At 45.7% G+C, this 15,763-nt stretch overlaps 1 protein-coding gene across 2 annotated transcripts in view; it reads right to left on the bottom strand.

Moving 5' to 3' along the window:
* LOC137414885 (gamma-aminobutyric acid receptor subunit beta-3-like) overlaps positions 1 to 15,763 on the bottom strand; it is a 354,704-nt gene that overhangs the window by 200,933 nt on the left and 138,008 nt on the right. For both annotated transcript variants that reach the window (XM_078766743.1, XM_068100439.2), the window contains exon 3: positions 11,037 to 11,104. In XM_078766743.1, coding sequence (XP_078622869.1) covers positions 11,037 to 11,104 — 68 coding nt within the window. The remainder of the gene's footprint in view (positions 1 to 11,036; positions 11,105 to 15,763) is intronic.

Here is a 15,763-nt window from a genome sequence, read left to right as displayed (position 1 = left end):
CCTTCATAAATCATTGGAAAATCTCACAGTGAAGCTGAGTCACTGGGCATGGTACTTTCGCATTGCAGACAGGTCAGTGGCCTCTGTTTTATATCACCTCCATTCTGGTCTTACCCCCTCTTACCGTTCCTTACTCTGTCTCCCCCAGGTTTCTGCATGGTGCGCACGGTCTGCCAGTAAGCCACTTCTGACGTAACTACCAAAATCCAGGCTTCCTGTTCACCTCTATTCATTTCTCTTTTCTCTCACCTGTGGAGCCAACTTCTTCAGTCTGTTAAATCGTTATTTTATCGTCCATGCGTAATATTGTTTGTTTATAGTTAGTTTTGGTTTGAATTTCCTGTAACTCGTAATTAATTAATCGTGTTCTGCTCCGCGTGTGCGGCCTTGTACCCCCATCGGTGTTTGTTTACTTAACTCCCCTACATCGTGTTTTGCTTGGCTCTTAGTTTTTTCCCTTCTACCCCGAACATAATACTCTTTGTCTAACGTTTTAACCCCACACCCCCCCCCCCCCCCCCCCCCCCAAAAACGAAAAAAAAAAAAACCAAAAACATTTATTTTTCCTTTCTCCACGTGTGCTGTTTGTCTCATCCTGTACTTTCTGTCCAGGTGTGCTGTTCGCCCCGCCCCCATTATCTCCTTGCCATCCACCTTTTGCCCTGTCCACGTGACTCGTGGTGGTCCCTCTCGGCTCTCCCCCCGTTGGTACTTTGTGCATATAAGATTGTTTACGGTTCTGTTTTAATATTATTTAAATATGTATAAACTTTCCCCTTCAGTGTTTTATTCAGTGGTATATTACAACACGCTGTTTTTCTTCCTATTTAAAAGGCTTTTTTCAAATTCCTCTCCATCTCATTCCATGTCAAAAAAAAGAAATTCAATCTCTTATACGTCTCCCTCACTACATGGTCTAAATTCACATTCATTCCACCCCTCCTCCATCGTTCTGAATCGGATTGCGAACTTGAAAATCACAACAAACCCAATTTGTTATCAATGTTCGTCTTTCATTAATCATCCACTTTCGAAACTCCCCTCTTGTCCCTCCCCTCCAAATCCCCCCCCCCCTTGCACCTACACTCCTAAACTCCCCCCTTGCCCCTCCACTCCTGAACTCCCTCCTTGCCCTTCCCCTCCTAAACTCCCCCCTTGCCCCTCCCGTCCAAATCCCCCCCTTGCCCCTACACTCCTAAACTCCCCCCTTGCCCCTCCACTCCTAAACTCCCCCCTTACCCCTCCCCTCCTAAACTCCCCCCTCACTCCTCCCCTTCAAAACTCCCCCCCAACCCCTCCCATTCAAATCTCCCCCCATACCATTCCTCTCCAATTCTCCCTCCTCCCCCCTCCTCCTCAAAGCTGCCTCCTCCCCACTTCGTCTCCCTTCTATCTCATACCTCCACCCCCCCCAACCTTCTACTTTCCTCTGCCCCCCCTCAAACAACCCCTCACTGTGCCTCATCCCTTCACCATCAAACCTTTCATCCTCCTCATCCTTCCCTTTCTTGGAACTCTTCTGTAATCTCTGACACACTATCAACTGCTCTCCCTACCTCCCCCTCTCATCCTTCATCTTACCCGACTCCTCCCCTCCCCTGTCCTGTACCCGATGCTCCCCCTCTCTCTTCATTAATGGTATGGACCTCAAACATCCGGGGCCTTCGCTCAAACCTGACTGATCTCTCCATACAGGTTGCTTCTGACAATCCAGACTTGATCTGCTTAACAGAGACTTTCCTCCTTCAAGATGTCTCTGATTCCTTAATATCTCTTCCTGGTTACTCCCTCCTCCGGTATGATAGACCTGAGCCTCGTCCTGGTGGTGGGGTGTCTATCTTTATCAAAAACTCTCTTCCTCACTCTCCTTGCACTGCCCTCTCTCCTCCTCACCCCCAGGAGTACCTCTGGCTACGGCTTCCTCTCTGCTCCCACCTTTTGTTCATATGTGTTCTGTACCGTCCTCCAAACAGTGATGACTCCATTTACATTTCACTGTCTGACAACATGGACCAACTTCTATCCACTCATCCCAACTCTCTCTTCCTCATATGTGGTGACTTCAACTGTCATCATGCCAGCTGGTTGGGTGTGGGTTCCTCTCTCACCAGTCATGGCACCTCAGCAAAGGACTTCTGTGACTCACTGGGATTGACACAATCTGTCAATTTCCCGACCCGGATCTCAGCCAATGGAGTATGTTCTCTTCTAGACTTGGTTATGACAAACTTCCCTGCTAATGTCTGCTGCTCTTCTTCTGCTCCAATCGGTTCTTCTGATCATGTGCTTGTCAAAGTGGACATCTCTCTGGCCATTCTCAGAGAGCCTCCTCAGCGTCGACGAGTCTGGCATTTCACTCAGGCCGACTGGGACGGTCTTCAAGCAGCCATCAATCGTCTGGATTGGTCTCCCATCTCCACTGCCTCTGACATCAATTCTTCCTGGGAATTCTTCCAAAGCAAACTGCTCTCTCTCATGCACAGATTTATCCCATCTCGTCTTCAGTTGGCTTACCCTTCCTCCCGTCCATGGTACACTGAATCTTGTGGTGAGGCAGTTGCCCTGAAACAACTTGCCTTTGCCTCTTGGAAGGCAAATCCAACTGAAGGCAATCTCAGTTCCTTCCACCAAGCTCGGGACAAGTGTGTGTCTACCCTCAGGAGTGCCAGGAAGCACTATCTCTCCACACTCAAGAATGAACTCTCAAACCTGTCTCCTTCCTCCAAATCCTGGTGGCATCTGGTCAAATCCGTTTCTGGTGTTTGTTCCCCCTCCATCCCCTCCCTTACCTCAAATGGCCACACAGTTGACATCGCACGTGACAAAGCCGAATGCCTCAACTCTGTGTTTGCCTCAAAATCTTGTGTCCCAAACCCATCTCTCTCTGTTCCCACCCTTCCCAGTCGAACCCAACTGCTTCTGGACTCTGTGTCCTTCTCTCCTGACAAGGTGGAGGAGTTTTTGTCTTACCTCGACTCTGATTCTGCAACTGGACCAGACGGCATCAGCCCACGGGTCCTAAAATCCTGCTCTGCTGCTCTATCTCACCCTCTCTCTGTCCTTTTCACCCTCTCTTTTGCTCAAGGTCATCTGCCAGCATCCTGGAAATCAGCAAACATTACCGCTTTACACAAAAAAGGTGCAAAAACAGATCCTTGCAACTACAGACCAATCAGCCTGCTCCCAATTATCAGCAAAGTCATGGAATCCATCATTGCTTCGGATATGAAATCTTTCCTCTTCTCCAACGGCTTGATCTCTGATCATCAATTTGGTTGCAGACCAGGTCACTCTACTCTGGACATGCTGCTTCTGCTGTCTCAACAATGGATGGAGGTCCTCAATGCCAAACAGGAAATCAGAGCTGTCTCCCTCGACATATCACGTGCCTTCGATACGGTCTGGCACCCAGCTCTGCTCACCAAACTCTCCTCCTATGGTATCCATGAAAATCTCCATGCATGGCTTGCGGACTTCCTCTCTGGTCGTAGTCAACGTGTGGCCCTGAATGGATTTCTCTCAACTCCCCTTCCTGTTCAGGCTGGTTCCCCAAGGCAGTGTTCTGGGCCCTGTGCTTTTTCTGGTCTTTATCAATGATCTCTCCGACTCTCTGGAAAATCCTCTCTATCTCTTTGCTGATGACTCCACTCTCTGCCGCTCCATTCCTCTGCCCTCAGATCGGCAGTCTGCAGCCTCCTCACTCTCTGAAGACTTGGACAAAATCACAGACTGGTCAAACAAGTGGAACATGTCTTTCAATCCTGAAAAATCTCACACTCTTTTTTTTTTTTTTTTTTTTTTTTTTTGTATACAAGATCGAGGCTCGTGAAAGAGCGAACATTAATCACACAGAAAGACAAACCGACACATAAAACATATAACATCGGGAGCGGTAGACAAGATGGGGAGAGAGGGGGAAGGACACAAACACAACATTTGAGAGCAGGGACCGAGAGACATGGAGACATCGAGAGATCTGAGAGAGGGCGAGGGCTTTGGGGGGGGGGGGGCATGGGAAGGGGGCGGTGGGAGAGGTATAAAACATATGGACACTGCCAGGACTTCCAGGAAAGAAGTTGGAATTTCAAACAAGGTGGATCTGGGGTGAATTAGCGGGGGTAGAAAAGATCAAGGTTTTGGATGGGGGAAGATAAGAGATGGTGGTGAACAGCTGTTTTAAAGACCTGGAGGGAGGAGTGGGATTGAAGGGAGTGAGGGAGTTTGTTCCAGAGGCGGGAGAAAAGAGGAATGAAAGAGTGAAGGTGAGCAGAGAGCCGAGATTTCGGCAGTTTAACCATCAGAGGGTTGCTGGCAGATCTTGTGCGACCTGTAGGAATATTTGGGGGACAGAGCACAGAGAGAGCTGGGGGTGCAAGGCCGGAGAGGAGTCGGTAGAAGACAGAAAGACCACCTACCTGCCTGCGGTGAGTGAGTGAAAGGCCCTCAGAGATAGCTTCATCGTGGGAGATTCCAATAATTCTGAAAGCTTTGGTTTCAACCGCGTGAAGCCGAGCTAGGTGTGAGGCAGGAGCACCGGCCCATAGGGGAGAACAGTATTCCATTGAGCTGCGGATGAAAGCCTTGTATGTGGTGAGGAGCTCAGGTGTGCCGAGGAAGGACTTCGCACGACGGAGGATGCCCAGTCGGCGACTGGCTTTGGAGGCCAGCTTGGAAATGTGGTTTTCCCAAGAAAGATCATGGCAGATAGTGAGACCCAAAATCTTGAGCGACAGAACTTCTTGGAGAGGATTGTTGAGAAAGTAGATGGGAGGGTTGTCCAGTCGATCTTTTCGGAGAGACATAGTAAGAGTGTGAGATTTGTCAGGATTGAAAGACATGTTCCACTTGTTTGACCAGTCTGTGATTTTGTCCAGGTCTTCAGAGAGTGAGGAGGCAGCAGACTGCCGATCTGAGGGAAGAGGCATGGAGCGGCAGAGAGTGGAGTCATCAGCAAAGAGATAGAGAGGATTTTCGAGAAAGTCAGAGAGATCATTGATGAAGACCAGAAAAAGCACGGGGCCCAGAACACTGCCTTGGGGAACTCCAGCCTGAACAGGAAGAGGAGATGAGAGAAACCCATTCAGGGCCACACGTTGACGACGACTAGAGAGGAAGTCCGCCAGCCATGCGTGGAGATTTCCATGGATACCAAAGGAGGAGAGTTTGGTGAGCAGAGCGGGGTGCCAGACCATGTCGAAGGCACGTGATATGTCGAGGGAGACAGCTCTAATTTCCTGTTTGGCATTGAGGACCTCCATCCATTGTTGAGACAGCAGAAGCAGCATGTCCAGAGTAGAGTGACCTGGTCTGAAACCAAATTGATGATCAGAGATCAAGCCATTGGAGAAGAGGAAAGATTTCTGACAATCTATGTCTTACTATGTCTCTCCGAAAAGATCGACTGGACAACCCTCCCATCTACTTTCTCAACAATCCTCTCCAAGAAGTTCTGTCGCTCAAGCTTTTGGGTCTCACTATCTGCCATGATCTTTCTTGGGAAAACCACATTTCCAAGCTGGCCTCCAAAGCCAGTCGCCGACTGGGCATCCTCCGTCGTGCGAAGTCCTTCCTCAGCACACCTGAGCTCCTCACCACATACAAGGCTTTCATCCGCAGCTCAATGGAATACTGTTCTCCCCTATGGGCCGGTGCTCCTGCCTCACACCTAGCTCGGCTTCACGCTGTCGAAACCAAAGCTTTCAGAATTATTGGAATCTCCCGCGATGAAGCTATCTCTGAGGGCCTTTCACTCACTCACCGCAGGCAGGTAGGTGGTCTTTCTTTCTTCTCGCGACTCCTATCCGGCCTAGCTCCCCCAGCTCTATCTGTGCTCTGTCCCCCAAATATTCCTACAGGTCGCACAAGACCTGCCAGCAACCCTCTTCTGGTGAATTTGCCAAAATCAAGACTCTCGGCTCACCTTCACTCTTTCATTCCTCTTTACTCCGCCTCTGGAACAAACGCCCTCACTCTCTTCAATCCCACTCCTCCCTCCAGGTCTTAAAACAGCTGCTCACCACCATCTATTATCTTCCCCCATCCAAAACCTTGATCTTTCTACCCCCGTTAATTCACCCCAGATCCACTGTTCTGGTCTGTTCTGTGTTCCAACTCCGGGAACATCGATCTCTTACATGAGCCTCGATGTTGTATACAAAAAAAAAAAAAAAAAAAAAAAACTGTTCCATAAATCTCAACATTGGATACAAAATACAAGAAAACATACACGACATAATAAGAATAACCGAAGGTTTTTGTGCTGTACTCCTTAAGCCTTTTTTTTTTTTTTTTTTTTTTTTGTATACAAGATCGAGGCTCGTGAAAGAGCGAACATTAATCACACAGAAAGACAAACCGACACATAAAACATATAACATAGGGAGCGGTAGACAAGATGGGGAGAGAGGGGGAAGGACACAAACACAACATTTGAGAGCAGGGACCGAGAGACATGGAGACATCGAGAGATCTGAGAGAGGGCGAGGGCTTTGGGGGGGGGGGGGGCGTGGGAAGGGGGCGGTGGGAGAGGTATAAAACATATGGACACTGCCAGGACTTCCAGGAAAGAAGTTGGAATTTCAAACAAGGTGGATCTGGGGTGAATTAGCGGGGGTAGAAAAGATCAAGGTTTTGGATGGGGGAAGATAAGAGATGGTGGTGAACAGCTGTTTTAAAGACCTGGAGGGAGGAGTGGGATTGAAGGGAGTGAGGGAGTTTGTTCCAGAGGCGGGAGAAAAGAGGAATGAAAGAGTGAAGGTGAGCAGAGAGCCGAGATTTCGGCAGTTTAACCATCAGAGGGTTGCTGGCAGATCTTGTGCGACCTGTAGGAATATTTGGGGGACAGAGCACAGAGAGAGCTGGGGGTGCATGGCCGGAGAGGAGTCGGTAGAAGACAGAAAGACCACCTACCTGCCTGCGGTGAGTGAGTGAAAGGCCCTCAGAGATAGCTTCATCGCGGGAGATTCCAATAATTCTGAAAGCTTTGGTTTCAACAGCGTGAAGCCGAGCTAGGTGTGAGGCAGGAGCACCGGCCCATAGGGGAGAACAGTATTCCATTGAGCTGCGGATGAAAGCCTTGTATGTGGTGAGGAGCTCAGGTGTGCCGAGGAAGGACTTCGCACGACGGAGGATGCCCAGTCGGCGACTGGCTTTGGAGGCCAGCTTGGAAATGTGGTTTTCCCAAGAAAGATCATGGCAGATAGTGAGACCCAAAATCTTGAGCGACAGAACTTCTTGGAGAGGATTGTTGAGAAAGTAGATGGGAGGGTTGTCCAGTCGATCTTTTCGGAGAGACATAGTAAGAGTGTGAGATTTGTCAGGATTGAAAGACATGTTCCACTTGTTTGACCAGTCTGTGATTTTGTCCAGGTCTTCAGAGAGTGAGGAGGCAGCAGACTGCCGATCTGAGGGAAGAGGAATGGAGCGGCAGAGAGTGGAGTCATCAGCAAAGAGATAGAGAGGATTTTCGAGAGTCAGAGAGATCATTGATGAAGACCAGAAAAAGCACGGGGCCCAGAACACTGCCTTGGGGAACTCCAGCCTGAACAGGAAGAGGAGATGAGAGAAACCCATTCAGGGCCACACGTTGACGATGACTAGAGAGGAAGTCCGCCAGCCATGCGTGGAGATTTCCATGGATACCAAAGGAGGAGAGTTTGGTAAGCAGAGCGGGGTGCCAGACCGTGTCGAAGGCACGTGATATGTCGAGGGAGACAGCTCTAATTTCCTGTTTGGCATTGAGGACCTCCATCCATTGTTGAGACAGCAGAAGCAGCATGTCCAGAGTAGAGTGACCTGGTCTGAAACCAAATTGATGATCAGAGATCAAGCCATTGGAGAAGAGGAAAGATTTCATATCCGAAGCAATGATGGATTCCATGACTTTGCTGATAATTGGGAGAAGGCTGATTGGTCTGTAGTTGCTAGGATCTGTTTTTGCACCTTTTTTGTGCAAAGCGGTGATGTTGGCTGATTTGGGGTGAATAGGAATTTGGCAGATGGCAGTTGACCTTGAGCAAAAGAGAGGGTGAAGAGAACAGAGAGAGGGTGAGATAGAGCAGCAGAGCAGGATTTTAGGACCCGTGGGCTGATGCCGTCGGGTCCAGTTGCAGAATCAGAGTCGAGGGTTGACAGAAACTTTTCCACCTTGTCAGGAGGAAAGGACACGGAGTCCAGGAGCAGCAGGGTACGACTGGGTATGGTGGGTACAGAGAGGGATGGGTTTGGGACACAAGATTTAGAGGCAAACACAGAGTTGAGGCATTCAGCTTTTTCACGTGCGGAGTCAGCTGTGTAGCCGTTTGAGGTAAGGGAGGGGATGGAGGGGGAACAAACACCAGAAACGGATTTGACCAGACGCCACCAGGATTTGGAAGAGGGAGACAGATAAGAGAGTTCGGTCTTGAGAACGGAGAGATATTGTTTCCTGGCTCTCCTGAGGGTGGACACACACTTGTTTCAGGCTTTGTGAAAGGAAATGAGATTTCCTTCCGTTGGATTTGCTTTCCAGGAGACGAAGGCAAGTTGTTTCTGGGCAACAGCCTCACCACAAGATTCCGTGTACCATGGACGGGAGGAAGGGTATGACAACTGAAGACGAGATGGGATAAATCTGTGCATGAGAGAGAGCAATTTACTTTGGAAGAATTCCCAGGATGACTTAAGGTAAATCACAGCAAGAGAAAGAAGGAAGTGAAAGAGCATGCATATATAAGCATGTCTATGTAAGATCGACACTGATTGGTTCATCAGTCATTATATAATTGGTAAGCTGAACACCCATTGGTTGAATCAGTCACCACTATCTCTTGCTCTCATTGGCTGGGGCAGAATTGAGAGTTACGACTCACCATTTGCACCAATACCTTGGAGGGAGAAGAGATGGGGTTCCCCCAAAGCCGAGGACTAACAATTTGGAGACATACCATGGACAGGGATCGGGGCAACAACTTTAATCTTCCATGTTGAAAGGGAATGAGAGAATGCACAAATTCCTTTTGACAACACAATATAGGGTCCGTAGAAAGGATGAAGGTTGCTTCCAACATACGTAGATGTAACATACTCTGACCTCGACTCAATATCTTGAACATATCTGTGTTGTACTGGTCTGCAGAGACGGGGTTGGCAGCCAAGTGCCGTGCAATGGCAGAAGAACAAGAAATGGCCGACGGTCTTTGAACGTTCTTATATGCTCGTACCGGTTGAGTCCTCACTCCCAAGTTCTTCCCTCAAATCGCCAGAGGGAAATGCTGTTTGATACTGTTGCGGTTTTGAGTTTTGTACAATAAAGGTTAAATTTCCCCCTCATAGTATAGTCACACGAACAACATGTAGCCTCGCGATAGTCCAGTTATTTCTTAGTATTTGTGAGCATAGTCCTTTTCCTGTGTTAGTTTTGCGTTGAGTAGAATAATGAGAGAAGGTCCTTCATTGTTTCATTGCATTATGCCACCTACGCCTCCTTGTGCTGCCTTTGGCTTTTTGGCGCGAATTAACACGAGGCAGGCCTGGCAGGACGAGTCGGGACCGAATGAGGGCGGCGAAGAAGCTGACGGTAAGCGCAAGCCGCCAATCAGGGCTCACAGGGAGTGGCTGCGGCAATGCGTCACAGGGCATGGTTGGAACGTTTGAGAGGGCTCAGGGCGTGTCCATATAACCCGTTGCGCAAAGCCCCCACGAGTAGTTGAGTTCGGGTAGCGAGCAGTTCGGGGAGAGGTGAGCTTGTGCATTGAGCTGTTGAAGAGGCACGTATTGATGAGAGTTATGAGTTCGGAGAAAAGACGCGCATGAACCAAGTATAAGCGCTCGTATTAAAGTGACGCTCGGTTGAGCTTGAAGCCGAGCCTCTATTGCATTGGGTTACGCGAGTGATAGCGCACCGGTGACAACGCGCTGTGGAAAGCCGCCGAGAGACGCGTACATTCCCTCCCACCTTCCTGCCTCATCTGCCCCTTTGTTCGAGAGACGCGCTTCGAGGATCCTTTCCACCACCTGCTTGCCATCTTCGCGGGACGTGCTGGGACCGTGGAGAGCACGCCGGGCCGCCGTTCCTGGATGACCAAGGCAGCGCGGGAACATCATCCTGCCTGCATTTCCCCTTTGTGAGTGTGATCGGGCCCATGTCTGGTGCGTGCGAGACTTGTCCCGAAACCCTACCTTGCGTTTGCCCGGAAGGGGCGTCTCAGATCTCGGTTACGCCAGCCCAGAAAGAACAAGGGGCTTAATCTCACCTTGGTAAGGGTAGGAATGGCGGCGGAAAACCGTAACAATACGATCAGCCAATCTTTGGGTTGTACTGCCTACGTACCGAGTTTCACATCAGCACCGCTCCAGCCAATCGTAGTCAGAGATAGTGGTTACTGAGTCAACCAATGGGTGTTCAGATTACCAAATAAATCATGACTGATGAACCAATCAATGTCAATCTTACATAGACATGCTTATACTGTATATGCATGTTATTTCACTTCCTTCTTTCTCTTGCTGTGATTTACCTTAAGGAGTACAGCACGAAAAGCTTCGGTTATTCTTATTATGTCGTGTTTGTTTTCTTGTATTTTAAAGTTCTGTAGTACCAAACATCTGTTCCCTAACCTAACCCTAACCCTAAAGTCAGGTTTAGGGTTAGGGTTAGGTTAGTATACAAAAACAAAAGGAAAAACGAATAACATGCCTATATAAAAACAGTTGCTAACTTCAGCAAAGAATTAGCGATCTGCATTTGTGATAAAAGAGAATAAAAACATGAGAATATAAAATGGTTAAAGGAATCCGCCGTAAAATATCACAAAGTGTTGACATTTTGGGCTTTACCCCCAGTGGAGTAAACTTTACCCCAGACATGGAGTAAAGCTCGAAACGTCAGCACATTGTTATTTTACAGCAGATAACTTTCAGATAATTTCAAATAATTTTCTTTGCAGCCAGACAGATATTCACCATATTTTTTGGAATATTCTCCTCATTAATTCCATGTAAGTTGCAATATTGTATTCCCATGCTCCACATAAAGTAACTTCATTGCTTAGGCTTACCATGTTCACTTCAGAAACCATGTCGATGCTGGAGATATCGATACTCATTCCAACCTTCACAGGAGGACCTGAAAAACAGGATAAATTCACCTTAAAATGTCAATCATTTTTGTCTTCATTATCTAGTTTGGGTTTGTCTGTCCAAAAGCTTGTCTTATATGAGGCTGTGAATCATGTTAAATGTACCGCCTTCTCATATACTTGTCTTCTCATATGTCCCAGAAGGGGAGAAGCACAATAAAATCACTCAAACAACAGAAACCACTCCCCTGGCACAGTGCCACTCATGAATCCAACATCCAGGTGGTTATGATAGGCATCTTGGCTCGTTAAGCAAGAAACAAGAATCACCGGCGGTGGCGGGAGGTGGGGACTTGAGGAAGGTAATGGACCACAAATGAAACATCGCCTGAGGCCAAGTCTGCTTTTTTGGTCGTTTCAAATTGGTGTAGTGGAGTTTAATTCCATTTGTTGGTTGTGGACCTTAATGGATAATCCAACCACATTAATCTAATGATATATATAGCTCATCTGAACTTTTATCATGCAGGAAAGACAGACATACATAAATACATACATACATACACATACACATATATATATATATATATATATATATATATATATATATATATATATATATATATATATATATATATATATATATATATAGCCAAAGAAGTGCACTGACCCGATGACATGACGCTGACGTCATGTGCATAAATTATACCAACACATCACCTCCAAACTCGGAGGCGTCTGTATGGTACCCCAGTTTTTGAAGGTTGAGATTAAAGCTCTATCGTCACAAAGAAACAAAGGCAGAGATGTCGATCTCGATTTCGCCCTTATTGTGGGCTCAGGACAACATACTGCTGCTGATTGTTTATTTGTGACCAAAAAAAGCCGCTAATAAACACAGATTGAACCCCCTAACTTGACGAGGAAGCAAGGCACAGATTGATTGAGGGCGAAATCTAGATTGACATCTCTGCCTTTGACCATAGAGTTTTTATCTCAGTCCGCAAATAATTGAGTACCACACGGATGCCACCTAGTTTGCAGGTGATGTGTTGGTATAATTTATGCATATGATGTCACCATCATATCATAGGGTCAGTGCGCTTCTTTGGCTAAATTTAATATTCCTGACTTCAAGCCTCCTAACAGGTAATGACCAGGGAAGAGACAATGTGTTCACGTGGCATGCGACACTTGTTGCTAACAGGTCGTGCTGCAATTGCTGGGGTGAGACTCCATTTGTGCCTTGCCTCCTCGTCAAGTTAGGGGGGGGGGGGGGGTCAATCTGTGCGTGTGTGTGTATGTATGTATGTATGTATGTATGTATATATATATATATATATATATATATATACTGTATATATATATATATATATGTTATATATATATATATACATATACATATACTGTACTGTGAAATTACATCCATTCTCCAACCTACAGCAACACCATGATGTCACCATCACGATGTGCTACACTGCAAACCCTAGAGGGCATATCACAGCATGAATCAGGCCTTCAGGGCAAGGATTCAATATGCCACAAGCAGAGAAACAACATAGCTTCAGACATGATTCGCCCTTGTGAGAGCACATCAGGAGAGCATATTGAACCTGGGACTTGAGTCCATCCTTGAGCCTTGAGTGATGCCCTGTAGGGCCGCAGTATATTACATTGTGATGGTGATGTCACAATGTGCTGAGGTTGGAGAACTGATTTTACTCATCTTTTCCCCCAACCACAAATGGGTGTCCTCCTAATAATTCAAACAGCATGGACTGCAGGTGGCAGACAACACTTGTTTTTCACAGATCATGCAGCAATGGCTGTAATGGGAAAGGATCTGTTTGTTGCTTTACTGTACACAGCCCTGGATATATATATATATATATATATATACATATATATATATATATATACATATATATATATATATATATAGCCCTAACCGCTAAGCCAACACCAGGCATATATATATATATATATATATATATTCCTGACTTAATATTAATATATTAATATATATATATATATATATATATATATATATATATATATATATATATATATATACATATATATAGACTTAATATTAATATATATATATATATATATATATATATATATATATATATATATATATATATATATATATATATATATATATATGCCTGGTGTTGGCTTAGCGGTTAGGGTGCCGGCTTGGGATCCTAGGATCCTGGGTTCGAATCCCGGTCGATCGCTAAATTAACACCAGGGGGGTTGACTCAGCCTGTCATCCTTCTGAGGTCGGCAAATTGAGTACCAGCTTGTTGGGATGAATGATCCAGGTGTGTACCCCGGCTTAGAATAGGTACATCGTATCCCTGCGCATTGTAAGAGGCGACTAAGGGTTGGCACCAGGAAGGGCATCCCGCCATAAAAACATTGTCTCAAACAGGGAACCATGATTGTCATGGGGCCCGCAAGGCTAACCCCTGCTCTAGCGGGGAAAATGGCCTCAAAACGATCATTCATATATATTTCACCAAGCAAAAGCTTTGAATTTTTTTTACACGTCTGTAAATAAAGAATTATGTGTTATTTTATAGTAAATATAATGTTCATTTTGTAATGGTCTATTTACCCACTTCATTCATTTTCTGAAGTGTACAAAACATGTTGGTGGGAGGAGGGAGGACCTGTGCGTTAATTTTCAGACAATAAAAAAGTTCATTATTTTTGGATGTATGCTTTCGGATGGGGGGATGAGGGGGAGGAGGACGTTGTGTGCACTCAACAAAACAAAGAAAAAGAATGGACAACCCCACAACTCCAATAGTGTATTTGAATACAGTGAAAATGAAGTGATTTGACACTTGACCTAAGACTTGACCATAACGACTTCAGACGTGCTTGTGACTCGGAAAGTAACGATTTGGCGACAAGTCTGGTATTTCTATATTGTTTGGAAAGGATCTGCTAATAGAGCCAATCTTGCTGCCGATATACTCGCTCAAGCTGGAAATTGAGCTGAAATGACTATTGTATGCTTCCTTGAAGCCTAAATTGCATTTGACTCCTTCTTCCAATGATGGCCAGAGCAAGTGGGAGTCATTAAGTAGTTGTCCACGACAGCTGTTTCAAATGCCTTGGGACACAAGAGAAAAAACAACACCATGGATGTTGGCTATTAAAATGTTTTCAATCTATTTTTTAATATTCTTGTCGATGCACTCATTGAATTACTTTATTATTATTGAATTAGTCAATTATCCAGGTGGGAATGTTCGTATAGCTAAATCCACTGACATCATGGATGCCCTTTTTGGTGTGGGCAGCCTAAATTTTATTGCAAGAGTCAATGCTCATATTCATTGCCTTTTTGTTTTTCTTTTTAAAAGATTATACCACCAGATGTTCTCGGACCAGCGAGGCCAAACCAACGAAATCCATGCAGCCTCAAACTAACGAGGAATGTTTTTCATGTGGACAACTCCCTCTCCATTAAGTGTAAAGTTTAAGGTTATATACCTATTACAATATTTTACATTTTTGGTCTCGTTCACTTCCGCTCCCGACCCTCCGCATATAATATAGCTCGTTGCAGCCATTTCACAATTGCCTTCCTTATGACACTTCGATTGTTATGCCTCTTCGTGGCGAAACAGCTCATATTGTGAAACTACAAGATGTTAATGCCAGAAGCTGACAGCAGTTTATTAAATAAAGCTGCCAGCAATAAAAATTGCAAATTTACTACTTTCATGATATATTTCTTTCATGATATGCTGTATATGCTGGCTATCACATTTACTACTGAATACATGAAACATTTCCATGTTAAAGATGGAAACTCGTATTGGGGTTGGTTTTGAGATGATGTCCTAATCTCTTTACAGAGTGCTGGAGCTGCCATTGCCTCCCCAGTATTGCTTGTCCATGCTTTATCCTTTTAAATGCTGAGCATCAGGCAAGGAAGCAGCATGTACCATTTTTCAAGTCTTAGGTACAACTTCGCTGGGCCTTGAATCACCAAATCAGAGCGGATGCTCTAACCATCATGCCACTGAGTGTGTTTGGCATTGGGGTTGATGCGATGCCCAAATCAATGATTTACTATGATTACTTCTTTCATCGTCCCAATTACAGCCGCCATCTTGTGCGGTCGAGCAGGGAACACTTTTGGCTCAAATATTCTACGAACTAGCTGGTCAAGTATGCCATTTAACTGAAGCTCACAATCATTTGTAATTTGTTCAGAGCACTGGTGCTAACTAGCTACTCTCTCCGAGAGACAGAGATATTTAATATCCACTGACTAATGCTGGCAGTCAAGATGCCCAGCTTAATGTCCATCCGACGAACGGCGTAAACATTGATGCCTCATCATGTGTGGGAAAATAAAAAACGAGGTCCTGTATTTAATATCTGTTTACCATGGGAGGCAGGCAGATGCTTACCCCATTTCTGAAGGTTATTAATGTGCCAGGTAGGTTTTTAATGACACTAAAAGTTACATTGTATTTCTCCTGAGACTACATCAGTTTACAAAAGCATGGAATCCAAATCCTTAATGCCAAACTGGTGACTTTAACTAAATTTTAATTCAACATCTGGAACAACATTTTATTTAACCCTGGGGTTGGGCTAGCGGTTAGGGTGCCGGCTTAGGATCCTAGGATTCTGGGATTCTGGGTTCGAATCCCGGTCGATCGCTGAATTAA

This window comes from Myxine glutinosa, chromosome 12, assembly GCF_964187855.1.
Source record: "Myxine glutinosa chromosome 12, kmMyxGlut1.1, whole genome shotgun sequence".
NCBI lineage: Eukaryota > Metazoa > Chordata > Myxini > Myxiniformes > Myxinidae > Myxine > Myxine glutinosa.
The sequence above is the reverse complement of the archived record's forward strand: the minus strand, read 5'-3'. Positions and strand labels throughout refer to the sequence as shown.